This window comes from Dama dama, chromosome 15 (genome assembly GCF_033118175.1).
Source record: "Dama dama isolate Ldn47 chromosome 15, ASM3311817v1, whole genome shotgun sequence".
Taxonomy (NCBI): domain Eukaryota; kingdom Metazoa; phylum Chordata; class Mammalia; order Artiodactyla; family Cervidae; genus Dama; species Dama dama.
Window position 1 is genome coordinate 8655726 of NC_083695.1, and position 23553 is coordinate 8679278.

The 23553-nt window shown below is 41.6% G+C and overlaps 1 protein-coding gene across 2 annotated transcripts in view; it reads right to left on the reverse strand.

Annotated features, from left to right (window-relative positions):
• MTR (5-methyltetrahydrofolate-homocysteine methyltransferase) overlaps positions 1-22854 on the reverse strand; it is a 119106-nt gene extending 96252 nt beyond the window's left edge. Inside the window, exons 1-2 of one of the 2 annotated variants that reach the window (XM_061161403.1) lie at positions 22400-22854; positions 7299-7510 (exon numbers count right to left, since the gene is read on the reverse strand). In XM_061161403.1, the coding sequence (XP_061017386.1) occupies positions 7299-7510; positions 22400-22433 (246 nt within the window). In that variant the 5' untranslated portion in view covers positions 22434-22854. Of the gene's footprint in view, positions 1-7298; positions 7514-22399 lie in introns of both variants that reach the window. The other variant, XM_061161402.1, reaches the window with a different exon arrangement.
• Between the last annotated feature and the right edge of the window lie 699 nt (positions 22855-23553).

Genomic DNA, 23553 nt, shown 5'->3' on the forward strand with positions numbered 1-23553 from the left:
AATGCTATGAGTTACAGAATCCCTGCCCCCTAACAGTAAACTTGCCTTTTCCTCACCATCTTCACCAAATACTTTTTGACTACTTACTAAGTGCAAGGCACTGCACTAGATACAGAATAGAGACACAAAAGGATATAGGGATTTCACAGAAAGTCATGTGGTATAAATAAAACGGAACTTGAGGTCAGACAAAGTTCAAATGTGGTGTGAACTGAGTCGAGTTCCTTAAACTCTGAGTTTGAGTTTCCTCATTTGAAAGCATTATTACAGCCCTGCTTCGTCAGTGGCCAGATGATAGTACAGATCGCACATTCAGCTTCTGGACACGATGGCCCTCCACAAACATTCTGTCTGCTCCTCTGCCACGTCCCAGCTTCAGCACAACTAGGATTCTGTTGAGAAGGGCCCTCTCACTGCAATCTCACTTCTGACCACAGCTGCTTCAGCCCACGGCCCCTGGCCCCTCTGAGCCAGATCAGAACCCTCACTAAACCCCGAGGACCTTGGTGTCCTCCTGTTCTCCCTGTTTGAAATCTTTCTTCCTTGTTTCACTCTGTCTCAATCTGATAAACACTCTGGAATCTCCTGATTTTCCAACACTGAGTAAACTCAACCCCAAGTAAACAGATAAGACACTGTTTGCAGAAAAATTTGGAAATAAAATCCAAAATTTACACACTTTTAAGTCACAAACAGCTTAAATACTCATCAATAGGGAAACGGCTAAATAAACTATAATATGTCCATTTTATTACGTGTTATGTGGCAGCTAAAAAACACCATGTGTGGGGAGTTCCCTGGTGGTCCAGTGGTTAAGATTCTGCTTTCACTGCAGGGGATATGGCTGTGATCCCTGGTCGGGGAACTAAGATCATGCATGCAACAAGCAGCCAAAAAATAGGTAAAACCACAACACTGTCTATAAATATCTACAAATATGGAAACATCTCTAAAAATACTGTGCAATAGAAAAACAAAATATGACACCATTAAATTTAAAATATACACACATACAAATAGTATTGAGTTTTCTAGTATACATATATATATATACACTTATGTATAAAAGCATAACAAATGATTTGGAAAGACATACACCAACTAGTATAAGTGGTTATCTCTGGGGAAAAAATAGAAATTTGGAGTAGTGGTTAAAAGGTAATTTATTCTTAACTATGGGTTCTGTTTTATCAGAACAAATTAAAATTTAGCTTTTCAAAAAAGAGAAAGAAAAACTGAAAACAACCTTAATGCCTAAGAATAAGGTTAAATTAAGCAAATGGTGATATATGCATAGAATAAATTTGTACAAAGTTACTAAAACCATGTCTCAGAATATTTAATACTCACGGTGTTAAAAAATGCAAATTATAAAATAGTATGGAGTAATAATAATCCCAATCTAATTTTTAAAACTCAAATACAGAAAACTAGTCTGAAATATAAATTAAAATATGTGAATGGCAAGTATGTCTTGGTAGTGAATTTACAGTCCATGGGGTCGCAGAGCTGGACATGACTGAGTGAGCATAAATACACATACTGATATTACAGGTGGTTTTTATTTTTTTTTATGTTTTTCTATTGAGCTAGACATTTTATTTTTGTAACAATGAACACATATTATCTCTATAATTAGGCAGAGAGTATTTCTAAATTCCCAGTTTTCTCCAATTCTGCGTAGGTTTAAAATTTTCCATAATATGAAGTTTATAAGGTGTTTCTTCTAGTTCTTCACCTCCTCTCTCCACTTTCTTTCCTGGAATAATATCACACTCATGGGCTCAGGATATGACACCCCAAGATTCCAAACCTATTCTCACCAATTAAAACACGTGTGACGGCTGTATTAAAAATGGATACCCAGCAAGGACCTCCTGTGTAGCACAGGGACCTCTGCTCGATCTTACGTGCAGCCAGGATGGGGCGTGCAGTTTGAGGGAGAATGGATACACATACGTATGGCTGAGTCACTCTGCTCTGCACCTGAAACTATCACATTGTTAATCAGCTATGCTCCAACATAAAATTAAAAGTTTAAACAAAAAAAACACAGATGGATGTGGGCAAGCTGCTTCATCACTCTGCTCAATTTTCTTCTGTAAAAGCTGTCAAGATTAGAGGCGGCCATTAATGACAACACAGCCGAGGCTACCTGCAGGTGTTTTAAATGTCAGTTCCTGTAGGTCTCAGCCTAACAGCATCAGTGGGCTAGGAAATGCATGAGGCATTCATCTGGGCCCTTACCCCCAGTGCTGAGCCAGGACGGGGCCAATGCCATGGACATTCACAATTGTAAGACTCACCTCAGCAATTACTATCAGGGAACTTCTGAAAAAACAAAAAAGTCCTGCTATCCACAGGTCCTGAAGGGTGCGGCATGCTCAGGCCACACAGTGAGGTAGCTGGGGGTTGGAGGGAAATAACTGAGAGAGCCAGGGTTCTGCCTTCATTGGGATCAAGGTAGATGCTTAGAATATTGTGGGTTCACTCTTTACTGGAGAGCTTAAAACCTGTAGGAATTAGGACTCAGGAAGCAAGAGGCAGGGTCCCTCATTTAGGTCACCCAGGGCTTTCTCCAAGAGGAACTTCACGGTGGGGGGAGCCTGGCTGCTAGTCGGTTAGTCAGCAGCAGCCGTTTCATATGGCTGTCTCAGGGTGTTTACAGACAAGGATGCGTTTGAAACGGACGCCTCCCCAACCAGAAGCTGAAAGTCAGGCACCTACATTACAACCAAAACAGCCTAGTGTCAGGGACTTGCACTTTGTATAGAGCCTGGACATTCCATTAAAATGAAGGATCAAGGGATCAGCTCTATGGTCAGTAACACTACTAGAAATAACTAAGTGTGAAAAGGCCTAGTCTTTTTCCCTTCCTCATCCACGAACACGACATGGTCTCTACATCCAGAGAACTCCAGCGAGTCAATATCCCACACAAATGGGACAGCCAGATACACCTTACTGTACTTACTGCCATTTTGATTCATGTCCCTATCCTGGGAAACTTGCTGTTCTTTCTAGTTGCCTATCTAACACAGAAGACAAAGATTCACCCTCTTGAAAAACATTTACTGACTTACTTTGTGCAAGATACTGTTCTCAGTTGGAATTCAGTAGTGAAAAATAGGCATGAATTAGTGCCCTCAGGAAGCTAACGGTTGGGGAAAGGTGGTGATTTCACCAACTGCATGATAAGAACTGATGTTGGTATCCATGTTGGGCTTCCCTGGTGGCTCAGTGTAAAGAATTCTCCTGCAATGCAGGGGATGCAGGAGACACAGCTTCAACCCCTGGATCAGGGAGATCCCTGGAGATAGAAATGGCAACCCACTCCAGTATTCTTGCCTGGATAATCCCACGGACAAAGGAGTCTGGCAGGCTACAGTCCATGGTGTCGCCAAGAGTTGGACACGACCGAGCATGCATGCATAACTGTAACTGTATGAAGCAATTCATACCCATGATGGCATTCCCAATCTACAATGTACTGGAATTTTATAATGTAATTTGACTACATATTAGAAGGCCTAGCAGAAAAACTTGTAGAATCAACCTCTTCAAGAACCAATTTTCAATCTTCTAGTACTGACAATTTCTATCACAACAAAAGAAAGGCACTCCTAGTTTTTCTTCAAATGAAAACTATTCTGCATCTTATCTAGAACAAAGTCTTGACCAGCCAAGAGAAGGTTCCTTCCACCCTCAATGAATCATTTAATCATTCATTCATTTAAGTGATTTCCTTAAGAAGAGTCTGAAAGGCACCAAAAACAAAAACAAACAAGTGGGACTACATCAAACTAAAAAGCATCTACAGAGCAAAAGAAACAAGCAATAAAATGAAAAGGCAATCTACTGAATTGCAAATCATGTATCTGATGTGGATATCCAAAATAAAGAATTCATACAATTCAGCAACTAACAAAAAAAATACAAACAAACCAATTCAAAAAAAATGGGCAGAATACAGGACTTCCCTGGCAGTCCAGTGGTTAAGACTCTACACTTCCACTGCAGGGGGTATAGTTCAATCCCTGGTCAGGGAACTAAGATTCCATATGCAGCATGGCATGGTCAAAAAGGAAAAAATGAGCAGGAGACTAAAACAGACACTTTTCCAAGGAAGACATACAGATGGCCAACAGGTTCATGAAAAGACAGTCAACATCACTAATCATCAGGGAACTGCAAATCAAAATCACAATGCAATATCAGAGCTCACCTATCAGAATGGCTTTTATCAAAAAGACAAGAAATAACAAGTGTTGGTGAAGAGATACAGAAAAGGGAACCCTCGCACACTGTTGGCAGGAATGTAAAGTTTGCACAACCTCTATAGAAAATAGAATGGCGACTCCTCGAAAAATTAAAAATAGAACTACTATATGACCCAGCAATTTTATTTCCGGGTTTTATCCAAATAAAACAAAAACACTAACTGAAAAAGACAGAAGATACTCGGTTGATTCTGCCAGTAGCATGCTTGTTTCAAATATTAAGCCATGCACGTCTAAGCGCACACAGTCAGGACAGTGAAACTGTGAATGGCTCACAGAATCAGCTACGGTTCCTTCAGTGGCTTGCTTCTCTCAGAAAGCCCAGAGATGAGCCCACGAGCCTAGAGGGACCTTGTCGTCGATAGAGGAGGAAAGAATGGACAATGGAGAAAAGACAGTCTCTTTAATAAGTGGTGCTGGGAAAACTGGACAGATAGGTGTAAAAGAATGAAATTAGAACACTTCCTAACAACACACAAAAATAAGCTAAAAATGGATTAAGGACTTAAATGTTAAGACCAGAAACTATAAAACTCTTAAAGGAAAACACAGATAGAACACTCTTTGACACACATCACAGCAAGATCCTCTATAACCCAACTTCTAGAGTAAAATAAGAACAAAGATAAACAAATTGGACCTAATTAAACTGAAAAGCTTTTCTGCACAGCAAAGGAAACCATAAACAAGATGAAAAGACAACCCAGAATGGGAGAAAATAACTGCAAATAAAGCAACTGACAAAGGATTAACCTCTAAAATACACAAGCAGCTCATGCAGCTCAATATCAGAAAAACAACCCAATCAAAAAATGAGCAGAAGACATGAACAGACATTTCTCCAAAGAAGACATATAAGGCTAATAAGCACATGAAAAAATGCTCAACACCATTTACTATTAGAAAAATGCAACCAAACCTACAATGAGGTATCACCTCACAACAGTCAGAATGGCCATTATCAAAAATCTACAACAAATGCTGGAGAGGATGTGGAGAAAAGGGAACCTTCTTGCACAGTTAGTGCAAATGTAAACTGATGCAGCCATTATGGAGATTTCTTAAAAAACTAGGAATAAGACAACATATGACCCAGCAATCCCACTACTGGACATACACCCTGAGAAAACCACAATTCTAAAAGACACATATATCCCAGTGTTCACTGCAGCACTATTTACAACAGCCAGGACATGGAAGTAACCCAGATGTCTAGCAACAGATGAATGGATAAAGAAGATGTGGTACACATATACAATGGAATATTATTCAGCCATAAAAAGAATGAATTTGAGTCCATTCTAGAGAGGCAGATGAACCTAGAGTCTGTCACACAGAGTGAAGTAAGTCAGAAAGAGAAAAACAAATATCATATATTAACACATATATATGGAATCTTAAAAAGTGGTACTGATGAACCTATTGCTGGGCAGGAACAGAGATGCAGGCACAGAGGACAGACTTGTGGACACAGCCGGAGGAGAGGGTAGGGTGAACTGAAAGCGGAGCACTGAAACATATACATTACCGTATGTAAAACAGCCAGTGGGAATTTGCCGTAGGACACAGGGAGCTCAACCCAGGGCTGTGTGACAACTTCTGGGGGGAGGCAGGAGGGAGGCTGAAGGAGGAGGGGACGAGAGCACACCTATGGCTGATTCATGCTGATGTACAGCAGAAACCAACGCACTACTGTAAAGCAGTTATCCTTCAGTTAAATAAATTTTTTTAAAAAAGAAGTACCCATGTTCACTGTAGCATTATTTACAGTTGTCAACATATGGACACAATCCAAGTGTCCACTGACAGATAAAGGAAAATAGGAAATGTCATATGTATACATAATGGAATATAACTGAGCTATAAAAAAGAAGAAAGGTGGTTGCCAGAAGTTGGGGAGTGGACAGTGGGGGAAACGGATGAAGGGGGTCAAAAGGTACAAGCTTCCAGTTATAAAATAAGTCACGAAGATGTAACGCACACCATGAAGGCTATAGTTAATACTATTATAAGTTGCTAAGAAGGTAGATCTTAAAAATCTTCATCACAAGAAAAAAACTGTAACTATGTATGGTAACAGATATTACCTAGACTTACTGTGGTGACCACTTTGTAACATATACTAATATCTAATCATTACACTGTACACCTGTAACTAATGTTATTTGTCAGCTACACTGCAATTTTTTAAAGTCTGAAATCCCTATAACAATGCCCTACTCCAAAGAGAAAATTTTCTCATTAAAGTCACTTTGTCCTTCAAATTGAATCTAGACCAAGAAAACAGATTAAATCAACTTATTATTTCTTTTAGCCATAGTTCTACAAAATTCCTATAACCTATAAAACAATTTAGTTTTATGTTTATTTTTAAAAGTCTAGCAATACCCAGTTACTTGCTTCTGACTTTATGCTGACTTTATGACTTTATGCTGACTAGCCAGACAGAAAAATGAGATGGAAGAACATGGGATTTCAAGTCAGCAATCCTCTGTATCGCCAGTTATTTAATCTCTGAGATGCTCAGTTTTCAAATCTACAAAACGAGAATAACAATTACCTTTCCGTTTCACACCACCAGGGCTGCTGTAGTGAATTAGGTGCCCCAAAGGAAATCAGGCCTGAATACTCATTGGAAGGACTGATGCTGAAGCTCCAAAACTTTGGCCACCTGATACGAAGAACTGACTCACTGGAAAAGACCCTGATGCTGGGCAAGACTGAAGGCAGGAGGACAAGGGGACGACAGAGGATGAGATGGTTGAATGGCATCACCGACTCTATGGACATGAGTCTGAGCAAGCTCCAGGAGCTGGTCACAGACAGGGAAGCCTGGCGTGCTACAGTCCATGGGGTCGCCAAGATGACTGAGCAGCCAAACTGAATGAAACCTGCTTTCTGAATAAATCACCCCCTTTTCTGTCTCCCCCAGAGCACTCAGCACAGTGGTCTGCCCTCAGGACACCAAAGGACTTGCAGAATGATAAATAAAAATAGAAGAACTCAAGGAAGCTTTACCTTATGGATTTGGTAAATGACACTGGGCTGAGTTATACTTAAAATATCATTGTTGCCTTTCAGGGGCCTGGCATGATCTTTAAATTCTTGTCCTCGGAAGTCTTCTTCACTCAGCTTGTGCCGCTGGATCATGGTCCCCATCCCTCCATCAAGCACCATAATCCTCTCCCGCAGGATGGCTTCAATCTCATCTTGCAGGGTCTTCTCCATCCCTGCTTTAAAGAAAGTGAAAATCTGAGTTTCCAAAATGAAAGGGGAAAACAAGGTGTGGAGAGGGACTGCAGACTAAATTAAAATAATTCACAACAGGGAGTAAGTGGGGTTCATAAATATATTCTCGCAATCCTGTCACCTTTCAAAAAGGCTGCCCCAAAATGTTTTCATTAAGTTACAACAATGCTTAATGAAACAAGAGGCAGTACACAGCACAGAATCACTGGTATAGCACTATACCAAGGTTAAGGTAGGCTGTAGTTATTCCTGTTTCAAAGATGAGCACAACAGACAGCAAAGAGCCAACTGCTCCAAGCCCAGGCCAGCTGCTGGAGGTCTGCAGGACTCCCTCCCCGTTGGTTCTGTGCATGTGCCCAGAATAAGACATAAGAAGATTTGGTTTGATGACCGAAAGCCATCAATAATTCCAAATTGCCATTTAGACTGTTAAGTCTGACAGTCTCTTCCACCTACCACCAGAACTCATGACAGGCTACCCGGCCTTGAAAAGCCCTAAAGCCTACTCCTTCCAATCCTATTTTCTGGTCTCCAAGAACTACTGGAAAGCCACAAAACCATGCTGATTGGAATCACCGCAAATTCCTAACTTTGAGCCTTTTCTTCGGTTTACCTTTCCTCAGCTCCCTGAACAACACTTCCCATACCTGCTATCCCAGACCTCTGCTTGCCTTTAGCACAAAATCCTTCTCATCCTTTTAACTCAGAGGTGACTTCACCTAATCCTGTACAAAAGAGTCTTCTTTGGGGAGCTCCTCAAATTCACCCCCCCCCCACACACACACACCACAAAACCCTCTTGCACCTTGGTTCCCTCTGCACCTAAAGAAGAACATGTGATCACTTCCACCCACACCTCCCACTGTCCCTCCCGTCTACCCCTTCCCACCTCCAGCAATTCTACCTCAACCTATCTTCATGCTGTGGCTTCTTCCTCCACACGCTACTGAAATCACTCCCTAAAGTCACACATGATCTTCTAATTATCAAAAACACTGGGCTCCAATCTAAGACTCAAATTCCAAGCTGTCCACTTGTTACAGCCTGCCCCTCAATCTACTATCCAAAACCAAATTTGCCACATTCCCTGTCTGATTTCTCTACTTTTGTGAATGCATCATCCTTCCCAGAAGACTGACCTGACAATCTCAGTGTTATGTGACCCCTCATTCTCCTTGATAATCAATATCTACTCAGATCTCAAGCCCCATAGCTCTGGCATCCAAAATGCCATCCACATCACGTCCACCTTCCATCTCCAGTGCCAACCCTTTCCTCAAGACATTACTACACATCCAGCCATTACAGGTCCTCTCTGAGCTTCAGTCTGCATCCATGAAAACTAAGAAAGACAATGCCGGCTCATCCTAACTTCACAGAATTGTCTTATGGGTTAAAGGAGATCAGACACAAAGATGCTTTGTTTAAAAAAAAAAAAATCAAGTGTCATATAAACTGTCATCTCAACCACCAGGGTGACTATACCTGGTCACCCTATGTTTCAATCCATCCTATGCACCAGATTCATCTTCCTAAAAAGCATGTTTAAACCAGTTGCTTCCAATGCTTCCAACCTTCAACAATTCCCTACTGCCTACCAAATTTACTACAAGTTATTCAAAACAAATCACAATGACACCCACCTCTCTTGTCAACATGTGCTTCTGTGCTCCCTGAGAGGGAAGCAAAGCTGGAGTAAAATGCAGCTGGCTCTAAGCTCTTTGAGCCTCTTGGAGGAAGAATGGGATTAGGCCAACTCATCTGTATCCCTAGCAACACCAAGGACAGTATCCAGCACTTAAGTGTTCAGTAAGTATTTCCTAAACTGGCACAGCAAAAGAGTGAGGAAAGATGACAAGAGAAGGTCATTTAAGCCCCAAACCAGTAACGTATGAACATTTGTAAACTGGCAGTGGTGCAAATTTAAAACCCAGCTCTTACTGTCCACAGTCTTAGGTATTCTACATAGAAAAAGGGGATGGATGGTAGCTATAGAGTTATTTTGACTGAATTACTCCTTAATAGGCTTCAGAAAGGTTGCTCTAGCAAGCTGTAAAGTAAATTTGTCGGTATGTGGTTTCTTTCCTAGAGGACATTATGTTTATTTCAGGGTTTACTATTCCTTTCCAAAACTAACTCACTGGCTAATTTTGTTTATTGAGCTAACAGGGGAAAGAAAACTGTTCCTGAAAAAGGAACAAAGTCAAGATCCAAAAATCTGAGCAGTGGTACCTCAAGCACCAAAGGAAAAAAACCACTTCCTGAAAGTGTGAAGAAAAGGCAGGGCTTAATGAGACATGTATACTAGAAAGACTGGTAGGCAACCAGGAAGTGGTCTGGTCATTTCCAGTTAGTGTCAACAAAGGCAATTCAGGTGTGGCATTAATTTAGACACTCCATGATGTGGCTGTCCTTCAGCTAAGAAGCACCCAGAATGTGATATGATTAAGCTAATGGGGACAGGACAAAAAAAGCCAAGAAATCTGGGTTTTAGTCCCAGCTCTCAAAGGTGGCTATGGGATTTTAGACAGACTGTGTTTTGCCTTATCACAGGACATGTGACAACAGAACAAGATGATGCATTTGAAGGCATGTTCCAGATGTTAACAACTGGGACTCTCATATCATAAAAGTCATGAAATGAGACATATAACCTTGGCATAATCACCCCACAAATGTTAGCGACTCCTATTATGTCATTATTATTGCATAGCTAATAAAAAGTAGAGCTAGGATCGAAACTCTAAAGGTTGCTTTCTATACTCTACAAGTCCAGCGGGTTAAGAAAAAGCATCAAGGAAGCCTGAAGCGCTCAGCTCTGTTCATGTTGGGGCAGGAGGCAGGAATGGCATGTTTTCAGGTTTAGAGATGAACCTGAATGAGGCAGAGCAAACACAATAATCAGCAAAAACATTTACACAGAGATCCTTTCAGATGGGGAATCAAAAGAAAGATTAAAAACTCTAACCTATATGCTCAACTGAATTCCTTTCTTTTTCAAAGAATGTAGCTGCAACCCTTCCTAAAATGAGAGCATGTGTGACTGAATCACCCAACTGATGGGAACACAGGGTGTGGACATGGTGGTGGTGGAGGGAAGCTGGAGGAGGGAGTAGGTGCATGCATGCAATCTAATTCTTTTCCCCAAACTTTAAACATTTTGTAATGGTGTACAGCCAATTAACAATGTTGTGGTAGTTTCAGGAGAAGAGGAAAGGGACTCAGCCATACATATACATGTGAGCATTCTCCCCCAAACCTCCCTCCTCTGCACCGAACATTGAGCAGAGTTCCATGTGCTATACAACAGTCCCTGTTGGCTATCCAAGGTATTCAAGGGATTTCCCTGGTAGTCCTGTGGTTAAGACTTTGCCTTCCAACGAAGGAGGCACAGGCTTGATCCCTGGTTGGGGAGCTAAGATCCCACGTGCCTAAGGGCCAAAAAAACAAAACATAAAATAGAAGCAATACTGTAACAAATTCAATAAAGACTTTAAAAATGGTCCACATCAAAAAAAGGTGCCCACTCTTGCCACTATTATTCAACATAGTTTTGGAAAACAGAGCCATGGCAGAGAAGAAAAAGAAATAAAAGGATCCAGAAGGAAAATAAGAAGTAAAACCCTCACTGTTTGCAGATGACATGCTATTATACATAGAAAATCCTAAAGATGCCACCAGAACATTACTAGAATTAATCAATGAAAATAGTAAAGTCACAGGATCTAAAATTAATCTACAAAAATCCCCGCACTCCTATTCACTAACAATGAAAAATCTGAAAGAGAAATTAAGGAAACAATCCCATTCACAAATGCAACAAAAAGAATAAAATTACTAGCAATAAACCTATCTAAAGAGACAAAAGACCTGTATGCAGAAAACTGTAAGACACTAATGAAAGAAATCAAAGATGACACAAGACGGAGAGATATACCATGTTCCTGGATTGGAAGAATCAATATTGTGAAAATAATCATACTACCCAAAACAATCTACAGATTCATTGAAGTCTCTATCGACTATCAATGGTATTTTTCACAAAACTAGAACAATTTCACAATTTGTATGGAAACACAAAAGACCTCAAATAGCCAAAGCAATCTTGAGAAAGACAAAGAGAGATGGAAGAATCAACCTTCCTGACTTCACACTATACTACAAAGCTATAGTCATCAAGACAGTATGGTACTGGCACAAGAAGAGAAATACAGACCAACAGAATAAGATAGAAATCTCAGAGGTAAACCCATGTACCTATGGGTACCTTGTCTTTGACAAAGGAGGAAGAATAAAAGAATATACAATGGAGAAAAGACAGCCTCTTCAATAAGCGGTGCTGAGAAAACTGGACTGCTACATGCAAAAGAATAAAACTAGCACATTTCCTAACACCATGCACAAATATAAACTCAAAATGGATTAAAGACTTAAATAAATGTAAGCCCAGAAACTGTAAACTTCTTAGAGAAAAACACAGGCAGTATACTCTTGGACATAAATCACAACAAGATCCTCTTTGACTCACCTCCTAGAGTAACAGAAATAAAAACAAAAATAAACAAATGGGGCCTAATTAAACTTAAACGCTTTTGCACAACAAAGGAAACCATAAACAAGATGAAAAGACAACAGTCAGAATGGGAGAAAATAATTGCAAACAAAAAAACTGACAAAGGATTAATCTCCAAAATATATAAGCAGTTCATACAGCTCAATAGAATATCAGAAAAACAAACAGCCTGGTCAAAAAATGAGCAGAAGACCTGAACAGGCATTTCTTCAAAGAAGACATACAGGTGGCCAACAAACACATGAAAAGATGCCCAACATCATTAGTTATTAGAGAAGTATAAATCAAAACTACAATGAGGTGTCACCTCACACCAGTCAGAATGGCCATCATCAAAAAAATCTACCAACAATAAAAGCTATAAGAGGATGCGGAGAAAAGGGAACCCTCCTCCACTGTTGGTGGGAATGTAAATTGATGCAGGCACTATGGAGAACAGTATGCAGAGTCCTTAAAAAACTAGGAATAAAACTACCATATGATCCAGCAATCCCACTACTGTGCATAGACCCTGAGAAAAACCACATTTCTAAGAGACACATGTACCCCAATATTCACTGCTGCACTGTTTACAATAGCCAGTACATGGAATCAGTCTAGATGTCCATCCACAGATGTATGAAGATGTGTTTCATAAATAACAATGGAATATTATTCAGCCATAAAAAAGAATGAATTTGAGTCAGTTCTAGTAAGGTGAATGAAACTAGAACCTATTTAAACAGAGTAAAGGAAGTCAAAAAGAGAAAAACAAGTATCATTTTTAATGCTTATATATGGAATCTAGAAAAATAGAATTGATGAACCTGTCTGCAAGGAAGGAATGGAGACGCAGATAAAGAGAATGGACTTGTGGACACAGTGGGAAAGGGAGAGAACAGATGAATGGAGAAAGCAGCATCAACATATATACAGTATCACCAATTCAATGGACATAAACTTGGGCAAATTGCAGGAGATGGTGAGAGACAGGGAGGCTGGGCATGCTATGGTCCAGGGGGTTGCAAAGAGCTGGACAGAACCTGGTGACTGAATAACAACAAAGTGTAAAACAGAAGTTGCTATATAACACGAAGAGCCCAGCCTGGCGTTCTGTGATGACTTAGAGGGGTAGGATGGGGGAGGGGAAGGAGGCTTTAAGAGGGAGAGGATGTATGTATAATTATGGCTGATTCTTGTCTGTTGTATGGCAGAAATCAACACAACTTTGTAAAACAATCTTCCTCCAATTAAAAAATAAATTAAAAAAACAAAAGTTGTCCACACTGAAAAAAAGTCTTAAAAAATAAACAAAAAAGTATTCAAACCTTTGAGGAAAAAAAAAAAAAATCCCAGTTTTTTCTACAAAGAAATATGTCAAAGAAAAAAAAAGAAATATGTCTTTTGGCATTAGCAAAATGGTCAGTAGTTTATCAGGAAGGTAGCTCAGTTGGTCAAGAATCCACCTGCAATGCAGGAGACTGGGGTTCAATCCCTGGGTCAGGAAGATCCCCTGCAGAAGAAAAAGGCAGCCCACTCCAGTATGCTTACCTGAAAAATCCCATGGACAGAGGAGCCTGACAGGCTACAGTCTGTGGGGTCGCAAGAGTCAGACTTAGCAAGTAAAACCATCGCCATCAACCAAAATCATCAGTAAATAACCATATGATTTACATGTCTTTGTACTTCTATCTCCTCCACTGACCAAGTACACAGGAGTTTAAGAAGATAGAAATAAGAAAGGAAAGTTAATATACCAACAAAAGAAATGCCCCACCTCCGCCCACCCTGGTATCCTTCATCAGAGTTGGTTTGGCATTTTTCTACTCACTGCAAATCCGACAATGGAGTGTGCCCCCAAGTGTCCTATTTTCAAAAAAGGTCTAAGCATTTTTCCAAGAGGCCTCTAATGTATTCACTTTTCAAATCAGAAATATAAATTTTTTCAATCTTTAAGATAGTTCACCATTTACCATAAACAACCCCATCCCCACACAAATTCTGATAGCTTGTTAAGAGTTATCATATACGTAAGAGACAAAAGGTTTTTTAAAAAGCCTAAACAAAACATGTAATTTTTTTTATAAGAAGCTTGACCAACCTATCTGTAATTTATGTGAAAGACTAAAAGCCCAGAAAGAGCTAGGCTAACTTTAAAAAAGTAGAAAGAGATTACCTGGCCTATCAAATATTATTATATACTACAAGATATTATGAAATAGGGAAAGTAAATATAGAATATCTTCTTACTTAGCACAGGGCAGGACATCTAGATTTAAACAGCTCAACCTATAATTTTTTTTTAAAAAAGTAAATTTGATTACATAAAAACAAAGGATTTGGATTTCTGACAGATGAAAATCACCACTGACAAAAGTAATAAACAGATCATCAGCTGAAGGGAGATTCTGCAATGTCAGACTGAGAGGTACTGGGACTTCCCTGGCAGTCCAGTGGTGAGGACTCTGCACTTTCACTGCTGGGGCCCAGGGTTTGATCCCTGGTCAGGGAATTAAGATCCTGCAAACCACACAGCACAGCCAAAGGAAGGAAAAAAAACCTGAAAGAGACTAAAATCTATAATATGCCAGGAGCTCCTACAAATCAATAAGAAATTAAACAGAAGAGTGGGCAAAAGATGTGAATAGGCAAATCAAGGGAAGGAAAAACTGAATACTCAACAAGTATATGAAGAGATGCTCCAACTATAAGCCATCAGAGAGACATGAATTAAAACAAGACAAAACCAATATATATACAACGCATGGGCAGTAATTAGAAGATTGGATAATACCAAAGAAAATCAGAACCCTTGCTTTTTGGAACGTAGATAGATACAGTCATTCTGGAGAGCAACCTAGCAAGAGTCAGTAAAATTAAGCATGTGGAAAACTCAACAATCTCACTCCTGAGTGTATTTCCCAAACAAAGGCTCCACTGATGCATAGAGAACACATCAGAGGATATTAGAGAAGTTGCAAATTGGAGACAACCCTGGGAAATGGCAAAGTCAAATGTGCAAGATGCTCGTGTGTGGAATACTACTGAGTGGTAACCAGAACTACCACTGTATTGCTCTATTGTAGAAAAGAATATTGAGTGAGGAAGTCAGAAATGGCTAACTACTGGGATTCTATTTATATAAATGAAAAATATATACACAGACTAGCATCTACAAGGAAATGTACAAATATGATGTACAAATACATGAAACAGGAGCAAGAGAATTATGAACAGAAAATAGAGGTAAAAGGGAACACATATGAAAACAAATATGAGTGGGAATTATAACGGATGAATACAAAACTCCTCTGCAACTGAGGTCCTTAAAAATCCAATGCTTCTACCTTTTCCATGTCCTTATTTATCGTTTAGGGGATAACATACGATTTAAGGTAAGAGAAACTAAAAAACCCTCCTCCCATGTGTGTTGGTATAATCATTCACTGTTCTAATCTTTATGTGTTTGTTCCCCAATGTTTTCCAGTAGGAGATCAGCTGTCACTGGCTTCTAATCACCAGTGCTCCTCCAGAACCTTGTTATGACAGTAAGTCACCTGAACAATTCCTCCCTTGACAGGGTGAGTAGACACCGGAATGTCGCTCTTCCACAGGCAACAAGTAAAACAAATAAAAAACTGGTATTTATCTTTATTCAGTTCATTAGGTCCAGAACATTCTATATATTTTACTCCTAACTAGTTAGGTTTTAACGGAGAAGGCAATGGCACCCCACTCCAGTACTCTTTCCTGGAAAATCCCATGGATGGAGGAGCCTGGTAGGCTGCGATCCATGGGGTAGCTGAGAGTTGGACATGACTGGGCAACTTCACTTTCACTTTTCACTTTCACACACTGGAGAAGGAAATGGCAACCCACTCCAGTGTTCTTGCCTGGAGAATCCCAGGGACGGGGGAGCCTGGTGGGCCGCTGTCTATGGGATCACACGGAGTCGGACACGACTGAAATGACTTGGCAGCAGCAGCAGTTAGGTTCTAAATAGCAAAGACTCTCCCTAACATCTTTCACAACTGAACATAAAAATATATCTTTGCAGGTTCTTCAATTATCTGACTAGTTACAACACTGTCTGAGAAGTATTTTTATGTTTAAGATATCTAAGTGTGTTGCTCTAGTCCTGTTCAACTCTGCGAGTCTATGGACTGTAGCTTGCCAGGCTCTTCTGTCCATAGGATTCTGCAGGCAAGAATACTGGAGTAGGTTACCACGCCCTTCTCCAGGGGATCTTCCTGACCCAGGGATAGAACCCGAGTCTCCTGCATCTCCTGCATTGCAGGTACCATCTGGGATGATATATATAAATAACACAGTCTAAAAGAGAAAGACACAAAGAATGTCCTTGTCTAGTGAACCTAAGAGATCACAAAGTTTTTCCCAGCTCGAGAGGACCTAGTCAATGTACTTTACTTGGGTGATTTTTTTTCTACCCTTTAATGTTTTCTTCTCGGCCGCTGCTCCTGCACTGTCGCAGCCTGGCGCTCTGGGTCGCTACACCTGACCTTGGGCGAGGGGTAGCTCCTCACGGTCACACTTCTGCGTGGTCCGTCGCAGCCGGTGCGCTTCTTCGAGGTCCGTCGCAGCCGGCAGAGGAACTGCCCCACCCCTGAGGTCAGGGGCCCCGCCCGAGAGGAGCTACCCCATCTCCAAGGAGCGGGTTGCTGCGTGGGCGCAGGAGGACCAAGAGGAGCTACCCCACGTTCAAGGTCAGGAGGGGCGGCCGTGAGAAGATACCCCTCATCCGAGGTAAGGAGCAGCGGCTGCGCTTTGCTGGAGCAGCCATGAAGAGATACCCCACGTCCAAGGTAAGAGAAACCCAAGTAAGACAGTAGGTGTTGCAAGAGGGCATCAGAGGGCAGACACACTAAAACCATAATCACAGAAAGCTAGCCAATCTGATCACAGGACCACAGTCCTGTCTGACTCAGTGAAACTAAGCCATGCTGTGTGGGGCCACCCAAGACGGCCAGGTCATGGTGGAGAGGTCTGACAGAATGTGGTCCACTGGAGAAGGGAATGGCAAACCACTTCAGTATTCTTGCCTTGAGAACCCCATGAACAGTATGAGAAGGAAAAATGATAGGATACTGAAAGAGAAACTCCCCAGGTCAATAGGTGCCCAATATGCTACTGGAGATCAGTGGAGAAATGATTCCAGAAAGAATGAAGGGATGGAGCCAAAGCAAAAACAATACCCAGTGGTGGATGGGACTGGTGATAGAAGCAAGGTCCGATGCTGTAAAGAGCAATATTGCATAGGAACCTGGAATATTAGGTCCATGAATCAAGGCAAATTGGAAGTGGTCAAACATGAGATGGCAAGAGTGAACGTCGACATTCTAGGAATCGGCAAACTAAAATGGACTAGAATGGGTGAATTTAACTCAGATGACCATTGTATCTACTACTGTGGGCAGGAATCCCTTAGAAGAAATGGAGTAGCCATCACAGTCAACAAAAGAGTCTGAAATGCAGTGCTTGGATGCAGTCTCAAAAGCAACAGAATGATTTCTTCATTTCCAAGGCAAACCATTCAATATCACGGTAATCCAAGCCTATGCTCCAATCAGTAATGCTGAAGAAGCTGAAGTGGAATGGTTCTATGAAGACCTACAAGACCTTTTAGAACTAACACCCAAAAAAGATGTCCTTTTCATTATAGGGGACTGGAATGCAAAAGTAGGAAGTCAAGAAACACCTGGAGTAACAGGCAAATTTGGCCTTGGAGTATGCAATGAAGCAGGGCAAAGGCTAATAGAGTTCTGCCAAGAGAACACACTGGTCATACCAAACACCCTCTTCCAACAACACAAGAGAAGACTCTACACATGGACATCACCAGATGGTCAACACCGAAATCAGATTGATTATATTCTTTGCAGCCAAAGGTGGAGAAGCTCTATACAGTCAGCAAAAACAAGACCAGGAGTTGACTGTGGCTCAGATCATGAACTCCTTATTGCCAAATTCAGACTTAAACTGAAGAGAGTAGGGATAACCACTAGACCATTCAGGTATGACCTAAATCAAATCCCTTATGAATATACAGTGGAAGTGAGAAATAGATTTAAGGGACTAGATCAGACAGAGTGCCTGATGAACTATGGACAGAGGTTCATGACATTGTACAGGAGACAGGGATCAAGACCATCCCCATGGAAAAGAAATGCAAAAAAACAAAATGGCTGTCTGAGGAGGCCTTACAAATAGCTGTGAAACGAAGAGAAGCTAAAAGCAAAGGAGAAAAGGAAAGATATTCCCATTTGAATGCAGAGTTCCAAAGAATAGCAAGGAGAGATAAGAAAGCCTTTCTCAGCAATCAATGCAAAGAAATAGAGGAAAACAACAGAATGGGAAAGACTAGAGATCTCTTCAAGAAAATTAGAGATACCAAGGGAATATTTCATGCAAAAATGCGCTCAAAAAAGGACAGAAATGGTATGGACCTAACAGAAGCAGAAGATATTAAGAAGAGGTAGCAAGAATACACAGAAGAACTGTACAAAAAAGATCTTCATGACCCAGATAATCATGATGGTGTGATCACTGACCTAGAGCCAGATGGAATGTGAAGTCAAGTGGGCCTTAGGAAGCATCACTACGAACAAAGCTGGTGGATGTGATGGAATTCCAGGTGAGCTATTTCAAATCCTAAAAGATGATGCTGTGAAAGTGCTGCACTCAATATGCCAGCAAATTTGGAGAACTCAGCAGTGGCCACAGGACTGCAAAAGGTCAGTTTTCACTCCAATCTCAAAGAAAGGCAATCCCAAAGAATGCTCAAACTACCACACAATTTCACTCATCTCACATGCTAGTAAAGTAATGCTCAAAATTCTCCAAGCCAGGCTTCAGCAATACGTGAACCAAGAACTTCCAGATGTCCAAGCTGGTTTTAGAAAAGGCAGAGGATCCAGAGATCAAATTGCCAATATCCACGGGATCATCAAAAAAGCAAGAGAGTTCCAGAAAAACATCTATTTCTGCTTTATTGATTATGCCAAAGCCTTCGACTGTGTGGACCACAACAAACTGTGGAAAATTCTGAAGGAGATGGGAATACCAGACCACCCAACCTGCCTCTTGAGAAACCTGTATGCAGGTCAGGAAGCAACAGTTAGAACTGGACATGGAACAACAGACTGGTTCCAAATAGGAAAAGGAGTACGTCAAGGCTGTATATTGTCACCCTGCTTATTTAACTTATATGCAGAGTACATCATGAGAAACGCTGGGCTGGAAGAAGCAAAAGCTGGAATTAAGATTGCTGGGAGAAATATCAATAACCTCAGATATGCAGATGACACCACTCTTATGGCAGAAAGTGAAGAGGAACTAAAAAGCCTCTTGATGAAAGTGAAAGAGGAGAGTGAAAAAGTTGGCTTAAAGCTTAACATTCAGAAAACTAAGCTCATGGCATCTGGTCCCATCACTTCAAGGGAAACAGATGGGGAGACAGTGGAAACAGTGTCAGACTTTATTTTTGGGGGCTCCAAAATCACTGCAGATGGTGACTGCAGCCATGAAATTAAAAGACGCTTACTCCTTGGAAGGAAAGTTATGACCAACCTCGATAGCATATTAAAAAGCAGAGACATTACTTTGCCAACAAAGGTCCGTCTGGTCAAAGCTACGGTTTTTCCAGTGGTCATGTATGGATGTGAGAGTTGGACTGTGAAGAAAGCTGAGCGCTGAAGAATTGATGCTTTTGAACTGTGGTGTTGGAGAAGACTCTTGAGAGTCCCTTGGACTGCAAGGAGATCCCACCAGTCCATCCTGAAGGAGATAAGTCCTGGTTGTTCATTGGAAGGACTGATGCTGAGGCTGAAACTCCAGTACTTTGGCCACCTGATGCGAAGAGTTGACTCACTGGAAAAGACCCTGATGCTGGGAGGGGTTGGGGGCAGGAGGAGAAGGGGACGACAAAGGATGAGATGGCTGGATGGCATCACCGACTCAATGGACGTGAGTTTGGGTATACTCCGGGAGTTAGTGATGGACAGGGAGGCTTGGCGTGCTGCGATTCATGGGGTTGCAGAGAGTCAGACACGACTGAGCAACTGAACTGAACTGAACTAATGTTTTCTTTCCCAGTAATGATAATGCGATTCATAGTAAATGCTCCAAAGAGTAAACAAACATGGGATTAACTGGTTAAAAGACCTATTAGGTTTTGAGGTGGGTAAGTCAGATAGTATGGCCTTTAAGAACCATCCTAAATAATGGTTCTTTAAGACAAGAACCATCCTAGAGTTGATGATGGCATAAACCCCAAATACACATGATTTTAAGTAACAAATTACTGTCAAGAACACATTTACTCTGTAGACAGAATGATCCCATGTAGCTATGATTGACTTAGGACTCCCACACCCACTGCACTGCCTGGGGGAAACAGAGCAAAGAAAAGAATTCTGCATTCAAACAAATGATCCCAACACTGTTCTCAGCAGTTTCCTGACTTGACTCTATTAAAGACTATCTTACTACTACCCTATAAGTCCCTTGCAAGACACTTCATTTCTGAATCTCTAACTTCTAGTTTGCACCAACTTGCTACATTTTGTAGTCATCTCTTTGCTTGTGCAATATTCCATTTCTGAAATATACTATTTCCCCTTTGATTTTAATGAGCCCGGGAAGAATTAGAAACATGTAACTGGCTAACAGCAATTCACTGGCTCATTTACTCACTCTTTCATTAATCATTTATCAACTGAGTTCCAGATAACATTTTACAGAAAAACCTGAACGAACATTTTGGCCAACCCAGTACATACTACCAGTAAGCAACGATGAAACTAAGCAATCTTCACACGCTATAGTTAAAACTTTTCTCACAAGAAGTATTCGCCAGCCCACAACCATGGCCTGAGGTCATGGACACTCAGGCTTAAGGCCCAACCCTGAGATTCAGGAATTGCCAGTTTTATTCATCCAAGAGCTTCACTAAGACTGGACATCAATAAGTAAGGGTTTCTAGGAAGTTAAAACTGACTTTCATCCCAACATACAGGCTCCCCACATAAAGAGAAGCAGAATAATTTTGAAGTCTTTTCTAGGCCCAAGCATAGGGCCCAAGACTTGATTTAACTTTATTGAAGTGTTCATCTGTGGAGGTGAGCCTTGGGGTCAGAAAGGTGAGCTAGATTCAAACACTTAGCAATTTTCCTTTCATCTGCTGTAAAAAGATCACTATTCAAACTATTCTAAATCTGCAGGGGTTTTTGCTCCAGATACATTAAGATAACAGAGAAATCACATACTTCCTTTTTAAATTACATGGGAAAAGGAAGGTCAGAAGTCATCAGTAAAAAATACTGCTCAAATAAGTAAATGATACCCCTGTGGGAGATATAGGTCTCACTTTACAGCAACAGTGATAAAATGTTTCTTAATCACATATCCACCGGTTTCATGAACAATTCTAACGGTTCCATTTATCAGGACCTTAGAATCAAAAGGGTCACTAGCTCACCTCTGAAAAATTTCAGAGTTATGTAATTCCTGAGCTGAAGATCCTTATCTGTCACATCTACTGTTATGTCCTTGTTACTGATTCTCCTGTTTCTTCATTTGCTACTTCATACCTCACAAGTTTTAATAGGTGTATTTGTTCACAAATTACAATCAGGGAGGGCATTCAAGACCTAGAACTCATTTTAAAACTGAAAATATTGATATACTTAATTCTTGTGTTAGTTTTTTCTTCATTGTCAATGTGAGAGTCACCAACATCAAAATCACCTGGAATTATTACCCCTTATCCCAACCTACTGAGTACCCACTCATCTATTCTAACAGTGATTTTACACACACTAGAGTTGGCAGGACTACTGTTGTCACCCCGAGGTGTAAAATAAAAGTTCAGTGCAGTTTTAAATAGCTTTCTGGGCTTCCTTATTTCTCAGCACCTGAACCTTCTTTGGCTTAGATGCTTAATAAACATATATTGAATAAGAACGTTCAATCATGCAAAACTTCTATAAGGCCCAGACGGAATACGGTACATCAAACTGAAAAGTTTAGTTAACCTGGCGCTCAGAATATGTTTCGGGGGCACAGGTCGGGGTGTGCTTTATGGATTTGATGGTTTGTCTACCTTGGGAGGAAGCCGCGTGGGTCGGGGAGAGAAGGAACGCAGGCAGCGAGAAAACACGGGACCTCAGGGTTCGCACGTTCGGAGGTGCCGCCCGCCCCCGGGGAAAGCTAACCAGGTGTCTCCTGGTGGTAACTGAATCACCCTAGGGATTAGGAGGTAATCAACCACCGAAGCGCGGAGAGCGGGTCGCAGCATTACCAGATGGCGTCAGGTCCTGGAGCGTGGGGGCCATACTGCGGAGTCTTCTCCTCCGGCCGGGGACGCGGCGGGGAAGACGCGCCGTCCGCACGTGACGGCCCAGAGCCACGCCAGCCAGCGCCGGGCCAGTAGTTCACAGAAGGTTGGGGTCCCAGGGATACTGAGGGGTCTCCCCGCAACCAGACCCGACAGCGGGACTTCCGTCAGGGCCCGAGCGCCGCGCGGCGCTGACAGGAGGGTCCCCTGCCCAGACCGCTGCTCATACACGTGCTTTCTTCTCGGTCACCTGGCCGGTCCTAGGCAAAGGCCTGGCAGCTAAACCAGCGCGACCGGCGGCCGAGTCGACAGGAGGACGCGGGCTGGACCCGAAGAGGAGGACGACGTGGCGGCCGAGGCGCGGGGCCAAAGCTCGCAGTGCCCCCGTGGGTTTGTGTAACTCAAGAATACTGTTATTCTGCGCGCAATCCAGCCTCGCCATGGGAGGTCCCGCCCCTTCAGGCCCGCGATTGGGCTATAGGAAGCTCGTAGCAACGCTATTGGCTGACCGATTCAACCACTCACATGAGGCTTTGTCGCCCCCCTTCCCCAGGATTTCTGGGAGATGTAGTTCAGGATCCCATGTGCCCCTCTGAGGTTTTGCTCATCTCAGCCCAGCGTCTGAAACTGTGGCCACCAGTGGTCTCCCCAAATTTAAATCCTGGTGCAAAGTTGGCGCTGACTTCAAAATGTATTAATATGATGTCAAGAGGCTGGTACTTGAAGTCTGGAAGAGCAGGTACTAGTCACGCTTTACTATTAACTGGCTTTGGGCAAGATAATCTCAGGCTCCACTCTACACTTTATAAAATAGGAAAGGATGGATGGGGTGGTGATAATTACTATTTTACAAGGTTGTTGTAGGGATTAGTAGTAGGATCGTGTGAATGTGCTGGGAAACTCTGAAGTACATTTATGCATGTTAATTGTCACGTTTTGACAATAAACATTAAGCACACACTATGTGTCAGACTTTAGACTACATGCTTGGAATGCAAAGACAGACAAGCTACAGCGCATTCCCACCTTTCTCTTAAGAGGAAGAACTCACAATCTGATTAAGAATAATTTAACAGAAAAAAGAAAAAGAATCACATGTAGCGTACCAAAGAAACTCA